At 47.5% G+C, this 15,290-nt stretch overlaps 6 protein-coding genes across 6 annotated transcripts; 4 read left to right on the top strand and 2 right to left on the bottom strand.

The window, feature by feature from the left end:
• The first annotated feature begins 25 nt into the window (after positions 1 to 25).
• LOC6547158 (kelch domain-containing protein 10 homolog) lies at positions 26 to 3,940 on the top strand. Its single transcript, XM_001974650.3, has 3 exons — positions 26 to 1,443; positions 2,737 to 3,294; positions 3,418 to 3,940. Exons 1-3 carry the CDS (start codon positions 604 to 606, stop codon positions 3,847 to 3,849), a joined length of 1,830 nt encoding a protein of 609 aa, XP_001974686.1. The 5' UTR covers positions 26 to 603; the 3' UTR covers positions 3,850 to 3,940.
• Positions 3,941 to 5,589: 1,649 nt separating this feature from the next.
• LOC6547159 (ragulator complex protein LAMTOR2 homolog) lies at positions 5,590 to 6,308 on the top strand. Its single transcript, XM_001974651.3, has 3 exons — positions 5,590 to 5,746; positions 5,804 to 5,990; positions 6,054 to 6,308. The coding sequence occupies exons 1-3, from the start codon at positions 5,679 to 5,681 to the stop codon at positions 6,174 to 6,176; spliced, it is 378 nt and encodes a 125-aa protein (XP_001974687.1). The 5' UTR covers positions 5,590 to 5,678; the 3' UTR covers positions 6,177 to 6,308.
• LOC6547161 lies at positions 5,590 to 8,488 on the top strand. Its single transcript, XM_026980559.1, has 7 exons — positions 5,590 to 5,746; positions 5,804 to 5,990; positions 6,054 to 6,807; positions 6,873 to 6,949; positions 7,006 to 7,115; positions 7,167 to 7,937; positions 7,993 to 8,488. Exons 3-7 carry the CDS (start codon positions 6,768 to 6,770, stop codon positions 8,432 to 8,434), a joined length of 1,440 nt encoding a protein of 479 aa, XP_026836360.1. The 5' UTR covers positions 5,590 to 5,746; positions 5,804 to 5,990; positions 6,054 to 6,767; the 3' UTR covers positions 8,435 to 8,488.
• On the bottom strand, positions 6,395 to 10,136 carry LOC6547160 (pre-mRNA-processing factor 19). Its single transcript, XM_001974652.3, has 3 exons — positions 9,961 to 10,136; positions 8,544 to 9,897; positions 6,395 to 6,661 (listed from the first exon to the last, which is right to left on the bottom strand). Exons 1-3 carry the CDS (start codon positions 9,977 to 9,979, stop codon positions 6,517 to 6,519), a joined length of 1,518 nt encoding a protein of 505 aa, XP_001974688.1. The 5' UTR covers positions 9,980 to 10,136; the 3' UTR covers positions 6,395 to 6,516.
• A 213-nt stretch (positions 10,137 to 10,349) lies between these two features.
• Positions 10,350 to 11,829, top strand: LOC6546929 (mitochondrial ribonuclease P protein 1 homolog). The gene has a single exon (XM_001974654.3). It carries the CDS (start codon positions 10,467 to 10,469, stop codon positions 11,805 to 11,807), a length of 1,341 nt encoding a protein of 446 aa, XP_001974690.1. The 5' UTR covers positions 10,350 to 10,466; the 3' UTR covers positions 11,808 to 11,829.
• On the bottom strand, positions 11,804 to 13,545 carry LOC6546930 (dynein assembly factor 3, axonemal homolog). The gene has a single exon (XM_001974655.3). It carries the CDS (start codon positions 13,472 to 13,474, stop codon positions 11,864 to 11,866), a length of 1,611 nt encoding a protein of 536 aa, XP_001974691.1. The 5' UTR covers positions 13,475 to 13,545; the 3' UTR covers positions 11,804 to 11,863.
• Positions 13,546 to 15,290: the final 1,745 nt, after the last annotated feature.

The raw sequence follows: 15,290 nt of genomic DNA, 5'->3' as shown, positions 1-15,290 counted from the left end.
TGCACTATCGATAGCCAATCGAATCGTATGGTCAATCGATAGCGTGTCACCTCCAGTTCAGATGCATTCGAATGCAGCGTGACCGTTTATCGATAATTCCACGGCCACACTGCTCCAATGTTCAGTTCTAAATTTAAAGCGTAGTTTGTCGTACACGAAACGATGCGCGGGAGCAATCGACTGCAATAATTAAACAATTCGCCAGCGTGCCACAACTAGTGAAATTCCTATAGTTAAATTGACGAGCAGTTGAATTTTCAAACGAGCAAACATTTTCACAAACCACGTAACGTAACACATGTGCGTACGTGTGTGTGTGGGTGCGAGCGAGAGGCAGTGTGTGTCAAAATGACAGCAGTAGCAACAACGAAAACAACAACAATAGCAACAAAAGCAGCAGAAATCAAATCAACAACAACAGCTTAGAGTTAGCCAGCTGTGCGAGGTCGCTTCAGCCAGCCCCCCTTCCCCACAGAATACTGAAAAACCAAAAACCACATTTGACGAAAATAAATACAAAATTGTTCTGTTCTCTGTGGCAAGCAGGATCAAAACCCAAATTATTTGTCACGTTATCAACACTCAAAACACAGCAAGCGTGTTATGAACATACTAAAACCAACCAAACTCAAGTGTATCGTATTTAACCAACTGCGTCACACTTGGACGTTTCTTTTGTTTATCTGCGATTTCCTGGCCCAGATTTACAGAACGCCCCGTATAACTGACCACCAGGAGCAGCTGGCCAATCATTATAATAACAACAATAACAATAATAACGATCTGATAATGGAGCAGGACATGCCAGAGGAGGAAGTGGGTCAGCCAGAGGAGGCGCTGCCACAGCAGCAGGATAACGCAGAGCTTGTAGGCCGATTCAATGCCATTCAGGCTGCGGTGGAGCTCATGGACGCTGCCAGCGATTTGGACGAGGAAGAGGAGGAGGAAGACGACGACGTGGATGTGGACTATGGTGATACAGATTCGGAATCAGAATTCGAAGAGATGTACTCCGACGATTGGACCAGTTCCAGCGATGAGCTGGACGAGAGTAAAGAGCTATCCAAGAGTGTGCTGAATGTCTTCCTGTCGCCGGAGCAGCAGCAAGCCCAGGCGGCCAGCCAGCCTCCTTTGTACACCTTCCAGCCGTTGCGTCTCGTCAAGTGCCAGTACAGGGATAAACATTTGCCCGGTGGATTCCCCCTGGCGCGCAGTGGCCATCGGATCATCGCCTCCAATTCGCATCTGTACTCCCTGGGTGGCTACAATCCGCGGAGCGCCCTTTCTGCAGCACGCCACGACCGCTGCCTTCTCTTCCAGGAGCTGTGGAGCTACAACTTTGCCACGAGGACCTGGAGGCTGGAGCTGAATGCGGGCAATGCCGCCAATATGCCCGTGGAGCTGGCCTCCAATGCATTGACCATTCACAATAACGTGTTGATTGTGAGTATCTATTTGATGCTAATCGCTACAGAGGGGGCGGGGCCAAGGGCTTTAAGGCAGACGAAAATAGATGAGTTGGGTTGTCTCTTGCGCGTTGGCTGTGTTGGTGAACACAAAGAAAAACCAATTAGATTAAAAATGGTGATCTCTAAAGTGTAGCAGAAAAGGTCTTCAGTTTTAGATTTCCCTCTTTACTTTTGTTAATATTGCTAGTATTTGAAATGATCATATTTCTTTCCGTGTAGGCTACCCAAACCATCAATTGCAATAAAAAAAACTTGTTTGTGCTTAAGTAGAAAACACAATTGAATGGTGAAATGAGCAGAGAAATCAGGCACAGCTGATCGTGGAGATCTCGAAAGAGAGTGACTAATACAGAGACGGCTATTCTGGGCAATGAAAATCGCCAGGGCCAATGCCACGCCCTGTTTCGCGTATCCACACCGCCGCCTCTGTCTTTTGTTTATGCATTCTAAACACCCGAAATGTCAACCCAAACAGCTGCCCATGGCCATTGCCGTTTGCCTCTCACTCGGAAGGCACCCCTCCTCCGCCTCCTCTGACTCTGCGCATGCCAGGCAACCCTCTTTTTTCACTTTGGTTACTACGCAGTTGTTGTTTATGCTGCTGCCGCATGCAACAACTTGTTTTCCAGCTTTCCCCACCTCGCGCGCTGCTGGAAAAACTGAAAACATTGTATTTACCAATTTTACCCACCCAGCGCAGCTGAGTGCGCGCGCTTTTTTACTTTTCGGAACGGGAGGAAACTAACCGAAAGCAAATCCAAACGGGAGCTGTTGGCATTTCATGCTGGCAGCAATGCCCTTCCCTCGCATTCCACAATTAGCTATAATTTGATGACGAATCATGCCCCGATACATACATACACAAAAACACACTGGAGACACATGTTTCCGCTTATCGGGGCTGCAGCACAGCCTCCTCCCTACTGCTGTCCCTCCCCCCATTTTCCCATTTCTGTGCTCTTTCACCACCAGGCGATGATAAGCTGCTGCAGCTCAAGTATCTGCTAATTAAATGCATTGGTAGCAATGTCAGGGACGTGGGTGCCACCCGCGTAACTCTAAATACACACATTTATCTATACATAGAAAATGTCTAAAGTTAAATAGTCTAATAAACAACGAGATTTTTGCTGTAATGATTCAAAGCTAACATCTTTGATTATTGGCTTGCGTCCATTTTGTATATTTTTTTTTCCCAAAATCCCAGTCTTATCTTCATAAATTCGTGAAAACAAATTGAGTTCTCATTTTCCTATTACTCTTTCAGTCTCATGGCGGCACTGGCTATCCCTTTGGAGTATCCTGCTCCAACGACTGTTACGTTTACCGAACGGCCAGTGCAGGCGCGACACCGGGCGTGGATCGCCTGCAGGTGAAGGGTGATTTGCCCACAGCTCAGTATGGACCGGGGATAGTGATCCACAATAACTTCCTGTACACAATCGGCGGAACGACGGGATTTGAATACACTTGTGATGTTTATCGTTTGGATTTGCGCACTGGCATATGGGAGAATGTGTACATAAGCCGCCCGGAGATGCGCGACGACCCGGAGGGACGTTACCGCCACGAGGTCGTTTATGATGGCAAGCACATCTTTGTGTTGGGCGGTGGGACATCGCACTCTGTATACGATTTGCAGCGCATTCCGGCTTACAACCTGAAGGCGAACTGCTGGGATTACTTTGAAACGTATCCCGATCAGCGTGCTGCTGATGCGGACGACGGCAACAGAGGCTATCCAAAGCCGCGCAAGTGCTTTTCGTGTGTTCAGCACCAGTCCTCCACTGGGGATATCGAGGCTTTCATCACGGGCGGTCTGCAGGTGAGTTATATTTCATAGAATAACATTAACAAATGATATTGCCCCAAGAGTGCAGACGGATTTACACCACCTTTTTTTGTGCTTACCACATAAGCTGTCACTAAAGAAATCCTTGACTTGCAGGGCGACTTCTCCACATATTTTTCGGACATCTGGAAGCTTAATCTGCGCACTAAGCATTGGTACCGCATCGAGACCGCCATTCTGCCCCGCCCCCTGTACTTCCATTCGGCGGCCCACGCCGATAATGGATGCATGTACGTGTTCGGAGGCATCGAGTACATGGAGAAGGAGATGCGCCGACGCAACGACCTGTACAAGATGTGGATGACAGTGCCCAAGCTGAGCGAAATGTGCTGGGACGCCATTACATACTATAACGACAATCTGGACTTGTATGACCGAAAAACGCTACTGGGAGCCGGTATACCCAAACGCTTTGCGGAACGTCTACCGCCGCAGCGCAGGAGGCGCTTGGACATGAGCCAGCCAGACCCGTCCATGCTAATTTCGCTTTACTCGAACCCAAAACGTGCCCGCTCCACAACGCAATAAGCCTGCTACTGTCCCCACAACAAAATAAAGCGAAACCAAGGAGGGTAGCGGAGCCATACCTTCTCTAATCTCGTTCAGTTGCAGAACTTTACGTTACTATTGTTTAAAAGTTTTGTTTCACATTGAGCGCGCGCTGTGATCGAATACGAAAGGACATTTATAGTTGTACACATGTGTATTTTGATACTCGAATGGAACATGCAGACATGTTTAGCATGTAAATAAGATTGTAATTAAGTTTAGCTAGCGCAACAACAGCCAGATACAGGCCATGCGTATGTATTCTAAACTGCAGCTTACAGATCAGCCAGCGCACCCCACAACAAATCCGCAATTAAATCACACAAAATCTCACCGGGACTCGAAACTTACTAGCTATATCCAAACACGGCCCTGATATAATGTCCACCCTTTAAATCTGAAACCCATAATGAAGGCTACACCAAACAATGTCATATAGAGGGGACATCCCCGATGTATTTTTGTCAAAGTGTACATAATACTTAGCGGTAGTAATATTTTATTAACATAAGACTCCATCAATATTGCGATATCATGTACCAATACAGTGCGTGGGCTACTGCTCGCCCCCGTGGCGAACGTTGGTTTGCTCTGTTTAAATTACCCAAGACTAAATTTGGTTGAATCTAAGTTAATAAATAAATTTCTAATGCAACACCATCGACGTTTCACTCGTACCATTCGCATCCTGTCACAGATCGGCCTGTCAGCCACGGCGTAGTTGCCAATGACCCAGTTTCTTCTTGCCTTTGCAGCCAAATAAACCCTGTCCCTGCGCCGGAATTCCTCGAGAGGATGGGGCAGGCAGGCAGGCAGTCGCTGCTGAGTCATGCGCAATTTGCAATCCCAAAATGCACCCTGCTAGCCAGGATTTTCGGCTAACTGCGTAGCACCAGAGTCCCAAAGTACAGGTATTCGGACGCCGAGGCGTTTCCAATTTGGTGGTTGAAAAAAGCGACTGTTGCTCTGACCCGTGGAGTGTTGATGCATCCATCGCATGGAGGAAGTGGCAGAACGGGGGAGAGTGCAGTTCTGCTGCGTAATAGATCCGTGACCTGCTTTGGCAATGACGTCACTAAATACGCCTTCAAATTCTCGCTGTGCGGAAGTTATGGATGGAATAAAGACAGCTAGGCTGCCATTTTAGCAATTGAATGGGAGAGATAAGTGTCTCTAAAGAGAGTGGCTGATAGAACGAAGCATAACTATGCTGGGATTGTGTTCTGAGTCAGCAAATATAGATAAGGGATATAAATGTTAAAAAGTTACATTATAAATAAGCCTCCTAAATTGCCAGTGATAAGAAATTCCATGGGCTTTGGACTTAAAAATGTATTACATATTCTTACACACTTGGGAATAATTAAAATGTTGACTTATTTTTCCCATAAGCCTAAACTATTATATTTTTATTATAAGCCTATATATGTTAATAAAATATACTAAGCAATATAACATTATTAAAATGTATATATGCATTCTCTTAATCAAATTATCCCTTCTTTTCTTTGATGGAATTATTAATTTCCGAGATCAAACATAAAAAAAATGTTCCCTTTATGTCGAACGTTTAAAATAAAACACACACCACGAATAATAATAAATATTGCTTCCAAAAACAATTATGTACGTTCATAATTTCAAAATACCATTTGTTTATACACTTTAAATCGTTATACAGATGGCGCCACATTTCTGCCATTCACAACGGATACCTTATCAGCTGAATTCGTTGCCATTCAGAACGCAGTGTTTGTGAAAGCGTAGTTCTGTTGTTTTTTATATTTTCCACTTAAAAGAGCTACAAAATGCTAAAACCCAAAGCTTTGACGCAGGTGCTCAGCCAGGCGAACACAGGCGGAGTGGAGAACACGCTGTAGAAAAGTCACTTGCCGGCCTATTCTTTCAATAATCTGTTATCCCTACCTCGCAGCTTGCTCAGCCAGGAAGGAGCTCTGTTGGCCTACTCCGGTTATGGCGATAAGGATGCCAGGATTACGGCAGCCATAGCCAGTAATATATGGGCAGCCTACGAGAAGCACGGACGCAACGCCTTCCGCGAAGATCGTCTTACTTTTGTCCTCATCGATTGTGAAAACGGTCATGTGGCCATCACTCAGGTGGGCGATCCTCTTTTAGCAGGGATTCCTTCTATAATATAGTATATGTATGCAATGTTACAGGTAGCCAGTGTCCTTCTGTGCCTGTACGCCAAACAAACGGTGGGACTGGGTCTTCTGAAGCAAAAGGCCATGTCACTGGCCTCCTATTTGGAGCGACCGCTCAAGCAGATCTCGGCCTCGTAAGGATAAAACATTGATGTACCAAGTTCCGAACTGAATAAGTTTATAAGTGTATGCATTAACATTGAATGAAATATGTGAATAGTCCCTGGAAAAAGAAGAACTTAAAGAATAATATATTAATACTTGAATTGATGCGTCCTTTAGGACTTAGTTTGTATTTAAGGAACAGCATATCTGCTGGATTTCCAAAGTAAATCGAAGATACGTCGTATTGTGAATTATTTGGATAGAGGGTCAGGTTTATTATTCTGCAAGATTTGTTCAAGAAAACACACAATCATTAGGATATTGTATAAGAAAAATTGTAGACTTAATTACTAAGTGTGGACTCTGCAAGTGCTTATTCGATGGCGTACAGCTTCAGGGTGCGGTCCATGCTGGTGGATGCCAGATACTGAGCGTGCTTTCCGAATCTCACGCCCGTTGCCAGGGCCGTGTGGTCGTTGAATACCTTCAGTTCCTGCCACTGCTTGCACAGGTAAACCCTGTAGATAAATCGAAGAAATCGTCAGAATTTCATTTCTACCGTGGCAACCAAATAAACAAGTTTACTAGGGGAATCAACTCCATCTTTGCGAATTTAACTTCACAATGCGAAAATTTAAAAGAAAGGTTTACCGCGAATATGAAAGTAAGTGTACATTAGGAATAAGTTCTCAGTATATAAGTACTGAAATCAAATGCTTGCCCTTCAAGATTTCGTGCGACCCAAGACCCATGTGGAACCGGAGCCTCCAAAACCCATTAATTTATCGATTGAGGACTTCAATGCGGTGAGACAAAATCCAATTTAAGAGTTGCAAAGTTAATTTCTATTAATATTTCTCAGCGCGGAGAAATCGCCAATCCCCGTGCTCCTTGTGTGGTCACCACCATCGACCCCGATTATATAAAAGACGCCAGTTCGCAACGTTTGGCTCGAAAATTTCGTATGAAAACGTAAGAACACGTATTACTTAAGCGCTGGTCCTTATGCTCGCCGATTTTCAGGGACATCCTACTCTTGAGGGGGATTACCCGCAACCGCTTTATGTACTATGCCACGCAAGAACTTTTTTTGGACCGAAAACGCGAGAAGGAATACCAGGACAATCTATACGAGAAGGCCGAGGAGTTTCACAAGTTTGCAGAGGACTCGCTCAAGAAAATGGAGGCGGAGGAGTTTAAGAAAATGTTAGAGGCCCAAGAAAAGCTGAAGATCCTGAAGGAGAGTACATTAAGCGACGAGCTAAACGAGGTGAAGCTGGAGCACCAGCGAGTGCTGATGGAAGTGCAGGAAGTCTACGGTCGCTTTCAGTATTTGCTCAAGCTAATCAGTTATTTTGATGACACAGTGGAAGAGGAGCAAGCGGATGGAGACGATGACAGCAATAAACTTAGCATGCCGCAGAATATCGTCGCTATGGAGATCACCGAACGACATCCAGCGGGTCTCGAGCAAGTGCGTCAAGTCCAAAACTATATGGAGAAGATAGTGCGACCGTATTTGGCAAAGCGGAATCATCTTAACGCAGAAATCTGGATACGTGGCTATGAGAGAAATCGCTTGAAGGTGTCCAACTACAATAGGCGCTTTTCTCAGTTGGCACTCTTGAACCACATCGTAGCCATCCTGCATGACAAGGCCCAAAAGACATACGAGCGCCAGGTGAAAGCTAATGTGTTCCTCAAGGATCCCGCGTTCCTGCAGCGACGTGTGGCCGGTCTTCAAGAGCGCGCCAAGGGGCTATTAAACGACTACGAGCAGAGATACTGCAAGGAGTAAGTTATGGTGGGTACATATTAAAATCATCTATGTTATATTCCTTATTTCCAGCAAGCTGAATATCAAGTTGAATAGCATAATACCAGTTATCCTCAAGCAAGTCCAAAACAAAGTTAAGCCGGAGCAAAAGAGAGAGGTAACGCAGCCGCCACCCAAGTCAGCAGCCCAGAAGTCGTCCAAGCAATGGCGCACTCTGGAAGACATGCAGCCTCCTCCGCCGCCACCCAAGTCCACGTACGAGGACGAACAGGACACGACTCTTGCCAAAGTGGAGAAAATCCAGGGCTACGTTTTGGAACTCTTGGCTAAACTGGACCACATTGAGCCGAGAAAGCTGCGAAGCATCGAGCAGCAGGTTCGACGTCGAATGGCAGCGGAGAAGGAGATGTCTCGCCGTGCGTTAGTTAAGCAAAACCGACTACACAACTGGATGGCGCATTTCAAGAAGCATCATGATCAGCAGGTTGAGCACCGATGGAAGAACAAAGTCTAAGCTAAACAACAACACCCTACTCAAAGCATTAAAGGAAATCTATTTAACTTAGAACTTAGATCTTGCACCATGGTGAAGAATTTGAATAAGGAAGGTACAATTGACTTACCTGACATCGCTGCCGGCGATCGCCAGATAGGTTCCGCTTTGGTCGAAGCACAGATCCTTGACCTCGTAGCCATCATCAAGCTGGATTGTCTTGAAGTTCTTTAGCTTTCGCAGATCCCACAGCTTCACACAGGCATCATCTGCGGCGGTGGCCAGGTAGTAACCGTTCTCCGAGAAGGAGATAGCCGAAATGGGACCGGTGTGACCAGGGAAGTTAGCCACATTACTCTGCTCCTTCAAATCCCAGATCTTAACCTGCGAGTCCACGGTGCCCGTACCGAAGATCAGACCATCGGGATGGAATTGCGCTGTCGTCAGCCCGACTTCGGCAGTATCGATTACCTTGGTGAGCAGGCGACCTGTGCGGATATCGGAGAATGCCCAGTGTTTGTCGGATGATGTGGACAGCAAGTAGTCGCCAGTGGGGTGCAGCGAGAGTCCAGTAACAGGGCCTTCGTGGCAGCGCAAGAGCAGCTGGGTCTGCGAAGTGGGTACGTGCCAGATGCGAATGTTCATATCGGGCGAGCCGGTTATGACTGTATCCTCGTTAGGATGATATATGACTTTGGTGATCTTCTTGGTGTGTCCCTTCAGGATGGCCACCATCTGCTCGGTGTCCTTGTTGAACACGGTGGCGTTTTTGTCGTTGCCTCCGGTCAGAATCTTACTGTGATCAGCACTGTTGATGTCCAAGGCCAGAATGCCGGGAACGGAGGCCGAGTGTAGACCGGGATGGGATGCCACGGTAAGAAAGCTCTTAACCTGATCCGTTGTAACCAGATCTTCGGGCACAGTGCGTCCGCGCTTCTTGCGCTCCTGCGTGAGCACCGTGGCCTTGTCCTGCAGTTTCTGTATCACCTCGGCGCTCATGCCCGCCTGCTCCATGGGGTGGGCAGCAGCACCGCCAGCCTCAGAGGCCAAGGCCGGTTGTGGTATTGCCGTAGGCGCGTTGGCAATGCCCGCCTGTGGTTTCAACGTGGCCAAAGCCTCGCGAGCGGCGGCCACCTCCTTGTTGAGGCGGGCAATCACACGACAGGCGGCATCGTGCTGATAGAGCGCATGGGACAACTCCTGACGCGTCGTCTGCAGCTGCTGGCGTTGTGTGAACGAGTGAATCATGAGGGCGTCCCACTCGTCCTGCATCGTCTTCAAAGTGGCCGGAATGCTGGTAGCACTTGGCGGTTTGGGCTTCACCACCGCCGGCGTCTTGATCTCGATCAGCTCCTCCGGCTTCAGCTCCTTGCCGCTGATGGGATCGCAGCCATTCTCCAACAGATACTTCTCAATCACCCGCTTTTCGAAAACGGCTCCTGAGTACGGGGAAACCACGGGCGTCTCGGGGACTTCGTTTGTCACTGGAATGGAAAGTGCGATTCATAGTGGCCCTATTCAAATCGAAATCACATCTATTCACTTACGTGCGCAAACCAAAGCCATTGCTGTTTGAGATTATGTCGCTTTTCGCGTAGTCTAGTTAGTAAATCAAATGTTTTACACGTTTTTCCCGAGCCAAGCGCAAAATTGTCGGCAAAGCCGCTTCTTGTTATTATGCCAGTCACAGGGACGCGCGGGAGTTATCGAAAACAGGGCTGCCAGATCGAAGTGATTTTGGCTACGCTTTGCATAGGCAAAAGTAGCTAGATTTTTAATGAAATTTGTATTTAAATCGTAAAATCATAACGCATTATTTATATATAAATTCAAGTGAGAACGTATTCAATACATAACCAAACGTTTCTATAGCAACATTGGCTGTTAAATAGTTAAGTAACAAAACGTTAGTCAATCAGCTGCTTATTCCGTTTTGCCAATCTGGTGCGCGCACGCAATTCATAATTATTGGCAACTCCAGCACGTTGTTTCTGTTATTTAATTCACGATCTAGTTTTATAACATAGTTTACTGCCAATAAGGTATTTTTAAAATGCTAAAGCATCTCGCGCAGTGGCGTCTGGGCAGCCAATTGCTGAAGGCAAGTGCCGCACCAATGAGGCAAGCTTCCAAAGCCTCCAGCGCAGAGAACTCGATAGCCGGCACAGAGGAACCCCAAAAGAAGTTTGTCAATCCGTTTTCCCAGCCCGCTCCAGCGTTTAATAATGATGCTGTATCAGAGACCAAGGAGGATCGGGATAAACGGCTAAAGGTGCTGCAGCTGGAGCTGGACATTGCCCACCAGGAGGGTCGGCGCGTGCCGGCTCTTGAATTCTTCAAGGATCATCATTGGGAGCACGTGCTGACGCTACCCACAAAATCAGCTCGGATCAAGTACTTTGCTTATCTCTGGCAAATTGAGATGAAGAAGGAGGCTGAGCAGCGCAAGAAGGCAGTGCGAGCGGAGGAAGCTGAACGGCGGATGGCGGAGATGCGTAAGGAGCGCGAGGAGAATACCCACATAATCTATGGGCTCGGTCACACGTCCTTGTTCCTGCGTATCTACGATACCACAATTAACCACTGGCAAAACAACCGGCTGACACGGGCCATGCAGTTCGCCCCAAAAATTGTGCTGGATTGCTCCTACGATGAGCACATGAACAGTAGGGAGACTTCGTATGCAGCCAAGCAATTGATGATGTGCTTTGCAGAGAACCGGATGAACGATGAGCCCTTCGACCTGCACTATTGCAACGCCGAGATGGACAGCAGATGCATGCAAAGCCTCCAACGCTACATCCCCACCATGCATAATCCAGAGTTTCCGATTAACTTGCATAGCCAGTGCTTTACGGAGCTGTTTCCCAAGCAGAACCTGGTTTACCTAACGCCCCACTGCCGCGAGGATCTGGTCACTTACAACCCAGATGACATCTACATCGTGGGTGCCATGGTAGACACTATGAACAACGAACCCCTTTCGCTGGCCAAAGCCAAACGATTGGGTCTACGGATGGCGAGACTGCCCCTGGATCGCTACTTACAGTGGGGATCAGGTTCTGGAAAATCACTAACTCTAAACCAGATGATCAACATAATGCTGGACCTCAAGAATACCGGCGACTGGGATGCGGCCTTGAAGCATGTGCCCCGTCGGAAGATCGTAGAAAATGAGTTCCGGAACCACAGGGATAAAGATCAATGGGGCACAGGCACGCGGGCCAGGAAGCTTAATATGCGAATCGATAATTTGCTAGACTTTGAGGAGGATCGCCGGCAGGCAACCTCCTTTGCATCTCCCCAGAAAGTACGGCAGCGACGGGAGGGCCTGGAGTTCCAACTGGACACTTGGGCAACGGGGAAGCAAAAGAAAAAGCAGAAGCAAAATTAAAGTTACCTGTTGTATTCATTAAGATGCATATTTCATTTAATCGGATTTTTTAATATTCAAAGGTAGTTAATTTTTGGTTGGAGGGGACCTTCTGCCTCTACTTCCCTTTTAATGGCAGCCACAGTCTGGTTCGATGATGGAATCTCTTCTATTACTACACCAGAATACTCTTCACAAGGTTCCCCAAAATCAGAGTCTGTTTCAGGTTGCAAAATACTTTCCGGCTCAGCTTCATCTTCTGGCTCATCTTTATCGGTCTTTTTGTATTTTAGCCACATGTTCTTCGCGTTAATAGCCTGGTAGTTGATGGCCGCCTTAAGGCCAGCCTGCTTCATCAGTTCTTTGGCTTTAGCTTCGTACTCCTGCACACGATCCCTGCGCTCCACCGTCATCAGCTTGGTTTCCAGTACAAAAAGGGCCTGTGCACGCATCGCCTGGAAGAAGTCCTTGCTCAAGAAGGAGTAATAATTATGGGCCATAAAGACGACATCAAACATATTGTTCCACCGAGCTGCGCCTTGTTGCAGCTGCACCATCTCCATGGGCGACACATAGTGCACTGTTACTCCGGGCACCTGGATCCACGGCTTGTCGTAAGCCGCTTGCCCAGCAGCGTCCACTTCCTGGTGGTTCAGCAATGGCGTCATCAGCAGCTGAACGGAGCCATACCGTCGGGAACGAGTGGTATCATGCTCGTAGGCAGTCTGGGTCTGCAGTTCATGGAAGAATTCCATGAGATTGCGTTCGGTGATGTCAGTAGCACGATAATCATTGTCTCCGTGCACAGAATGATGCATTCGCTCCTCGACGGTGCGCAGCCCGAAGCCACAAAATGGTCCCGTTTGGATGTCGCCCACATAGCCACGGTGGATAAAGCTGCGTCCGTTTCGCACCAGTCCAGCTGCCAGTGTCTTGTTCGCCTTGCACTGTTCATATTCCGGAAAAACGAAAGCCACGCCGGACTCGCGCCAGTAGCGGTACTCCTGCGAACAGATCTGCTGCCCTCCACGATCCTTTAAGGTCATGCTCAAGTCCCAATCGAAGGCCCCATTGCGATGGTCATACCGGGTACCGAGCAGGGCCCTCGACCGCTGCTCCCAGTAGGCGGTCACCTCAAAGACATTCCACGGATGCGGCTGCCAGAAACTGAAAGCCATCTCCAAGCCATCGCGCTCCTTGTACTTCAGACCTTCTATATTTAGCATGGGCGCCAGACGCTGCAGTTCCTCCTCATTGGTGACCATTTTGAGCAGAGTGCGCCCCTTGGCTGCCATGTAGTGGTGCGAGCTGGGGCGGATCACCGCATTTCCGTAGAGGTCCATGAACAAGTGCACCTTGCTGACCAAGCTGAAGGACTCGGGATCCTCCAGGGCTACGCCCAGGAGTAGCATGTTCCTGGCTTCAATTTCGGCGCAACCATCCAGTACATATATATTGAGCTTGGGTCGGATGCGATGGGTGTATCTCTTGGCCAGCGTCTTGATCACATGGCGCGGATCAGCTCCACCGCAGATAAGTATGTTTAGGGTATGGAGCGGATTATCTCCGGCTGCTTCTTCTGCTTCTTCGCGTGAAGGCGCATCCTCCGGCAGCGGGTCGTCCTTGATCTTGAATGCCTTTAGGTACTCCTCGTACAAATCCAACGCGGAACTGAGTCCCCACAACATTTTGAGCTCGTGTGGCTTTAGTTTTTCGATGAAGCTTGGATCCGTTGGGAATTATTTGGTAAACTGACTGTACCCCCTTGACTGATGGCAGTTGCCAGGACTACTTGTTGTCGTCGTTGTCCCGGCAACGTCTTGCTCCTGCTGCAGTCCCTCATTTGCGTGCATCCGTTGTGGGGATTAGAGAGCTCTGGCAATCATAACGGAAATTGCTTTTCGATATCTGTGGCCTGCAGCTCGTCCTCCAGGGTTGTGGACAGGGCAGGGGGCATCCACTTCACCATGGTGTGGAGGAAAGTGGAGGAAAGTGGCGGGTAATGCATTATTCAGACTTGGCTGTTTGCTTTCAGCTGATTGGCAAGGCGAGCAGCAGCGAATCAATCGGGGATTTCCCTCGGACTCCTAATTGGATAACCTTCTACACCAAACGCTGTTTGTGCTGCTGAATGAACGTAGGGTACTTATGAGGAATTTCAAAATGAAATGCATTTTCGAACCTTGTCTATTAAGTTAAACTTTTCAAACTGCCCATGCTCTCCACTTAAGCGGCGCCTTTTTAATTGTGGGTTACTTTATTTTTTTTATTTAAATCGCTAAACGCGAACAAATATCCAAAGCGGACAAGATAATGCCTGTAGCTTTTTTACCGATGTTTTTCATTGTCTGCTTGCGGGCAAATCGTGGTGGCCGAATGGAATTAAGGCCCGCGGCAAGTGGCTCACTTAATCCTGATACTTTGTGTGCGCTGAACTAGTTTTTATTCGGGTTCTCAATTCGGGTTTTCGCGTCTCCCTTTCAGCTTGGTAACTTTTCTTTGGCAATTCTGAAAGTTACTAATACATGACTAAGACTTTGCCGTAAAGTTTTCCGCCTGTTCGGAATGCCCTGAAAATGCTGCTCTTTTGCCCGGGCTTACGCTGCGTATGCGTGATTTGACGGTGATAGCTGGCAAAGGCAGAATTCGTATGTGCTCTGCCTAAGTGAAAGCCTAGAAAGTACACCGAAACAAAAGTTAAGCTGCAAATATAAGAAACTGCTCTCTAAAAATTAACATTACTAACAAAATTCTGCTTTTGGCACCGTTTACGACTTAATAGTTTTAAAGCTATTTATGAATTGAAATGAAGAAATAGTTAGGCAAAAGAGCTCCCAAGCTATTTTGCCAGTGTGATAAGAGAAATGGACGCTAAAAGCGTTTAGTACTCAATGTTCAGCAGCAATTAAGCGGCCTCAGAGCTGAAAAATCCATGCAGATGATGCAGCATGATGGGTAGTCATTTTGCGTAGTCCTTAGAAGCACGGGAATTTTAAACTTTTTTTTGTTTTGCAAAAGTCTGTGCCGCACAAGTCATTAAGTTCTCCGCCAGCCAAATGCCTGGCATGCGACCTTCCTCTGCGTTCCAAGTGGAGCATCCACTCGATTTGTCTGCGGTTCAGTGGGTTCAATTCATCAGTGCTCCGCCCCAGTTTGCCTGTCGCTTGCCGTCTTTGCCGAACAACAAAAGTAATTAGAGAGGCCGGAGCAGCAAAAGGGTTGACCAAGGCTCACCACTATTTTTTCCCATTTCCTTGTAGCTCATTAAACGAATGTGTGCCAATCGATCAACATACATATATGCATGGGCTTTGCTTTATTGTGGCCCAGGAACACACAAGCATACTACCACACTTATCAGCAGCATTCATTGTCAATGCTTTCCGCAAACTTTTCTCATTAGACAGTGCAAACAAAACGGCTGCGTCTGCGGTTTTATCCACCCAACCAACCACTACCCAACCACCCAACCACCCATATCACCCATATCACCCATGCCACCCA

Source organism: Drosophila erecta, unplaced genomic scaffold (genome assembly GCF_003286155.1).
Source record: "Drosophila erecta strain 14021-0224.00,06,07 unplaced genomic scaffold, DereRS2 tig00000092-arrow-pilon, whole genome shotgun sequence".
Taxonomy (NCBI): Eukaryota; Metazoa; Arthropoda; class Insecta; order Diptera; family Drosophilidae; genus Drosophila; species Drosophila erecta.
This window is presented reverse-complemented; position numbering and strand designations above follow the sequence as displayed.

Coding starts and splice junctions, on each gene's coding strand:
- LOC6547158 (XM_001974650.3), top strand. CDS start 604: ATGAACATACTAAAACCAACCAAACTCAAGTGTATCGTATTTAACCAA. Junction 1,444..2,736: donor TTCACAATAACGTGTTGATT/GTGAGTATCTAT, acceptor TTACTCTTTCAG/TCTCATGGCGGCACTGGCTA. Junction 3,295..3,417: donor TCATCACGGGCGGTCTGCAG/GTGAGTTATATT, acceptor CTTGACTTGCAG/GGCGACTTCTCCACATATTT.
- LOC6547159 (XM_001974651.3), top strand. CDS start 5,679: ATGCTAAAACCCAAAGCTTTGACGCAGGTGCTCAGCCAGGCGAACACA. Junction 5,747..5,803: donor GGCGGAGTGGAGAACACGCT/GTAGAAAAGTCA, acceptor CCTACCTCGCAG/CTTGCTCAGCCAGGAAGGAG. Junction 5,991..6,053: donor GTCATGTGGCCATCACTCAG/GTGGGCGATCCT, acceptor GCAATGTTACAG/GTAGCCAGTGTCCTTCTGTG.
- LOC6547161 (XM_026980559.1), top strand. CDS start 6,768: ATGCGAAAATTTAAAAGAAAGGTTTACCGCGAATATGAAA. Junction 6,950..7,005: donor CGATTGAGGACTTCAATGCG/GTGAGACAAAAT, acceptor AATATTTCTCAG/CGCGGAGAAATCGCCAATCC. Junction 7,938..7,992: donor GAGCAGAGATACTGCAAGGA/GTAAGTTATGGT, acceptor CCTTATTTCCAG/CAAGCTGAATATCAAGTTGA.
- LOC6547160 (XM_001974652.3), bottom strand. Junction 6,662..8,543: donor ATCGCCGGCAGCGATGTCAG/GTAAGTCAATTG, acceptor ATTTATCTACAG/GGTTTACCTGTGCAAGCAGT.
- LOC6546929 (XM_001974654.3), top strand. CDS start 10,467: ATGCTAAAGCATCTCGCGCAGTGGCGTCTGGGCAGCCAATTGCTGAAG.
- LOC6546930 (XM_001974655.3), bottom strand. CDS start 13,474: ATGTTGTGGGGACTCAGTTCCGCGTTGGATTTGTACGAGGAGTACCTA.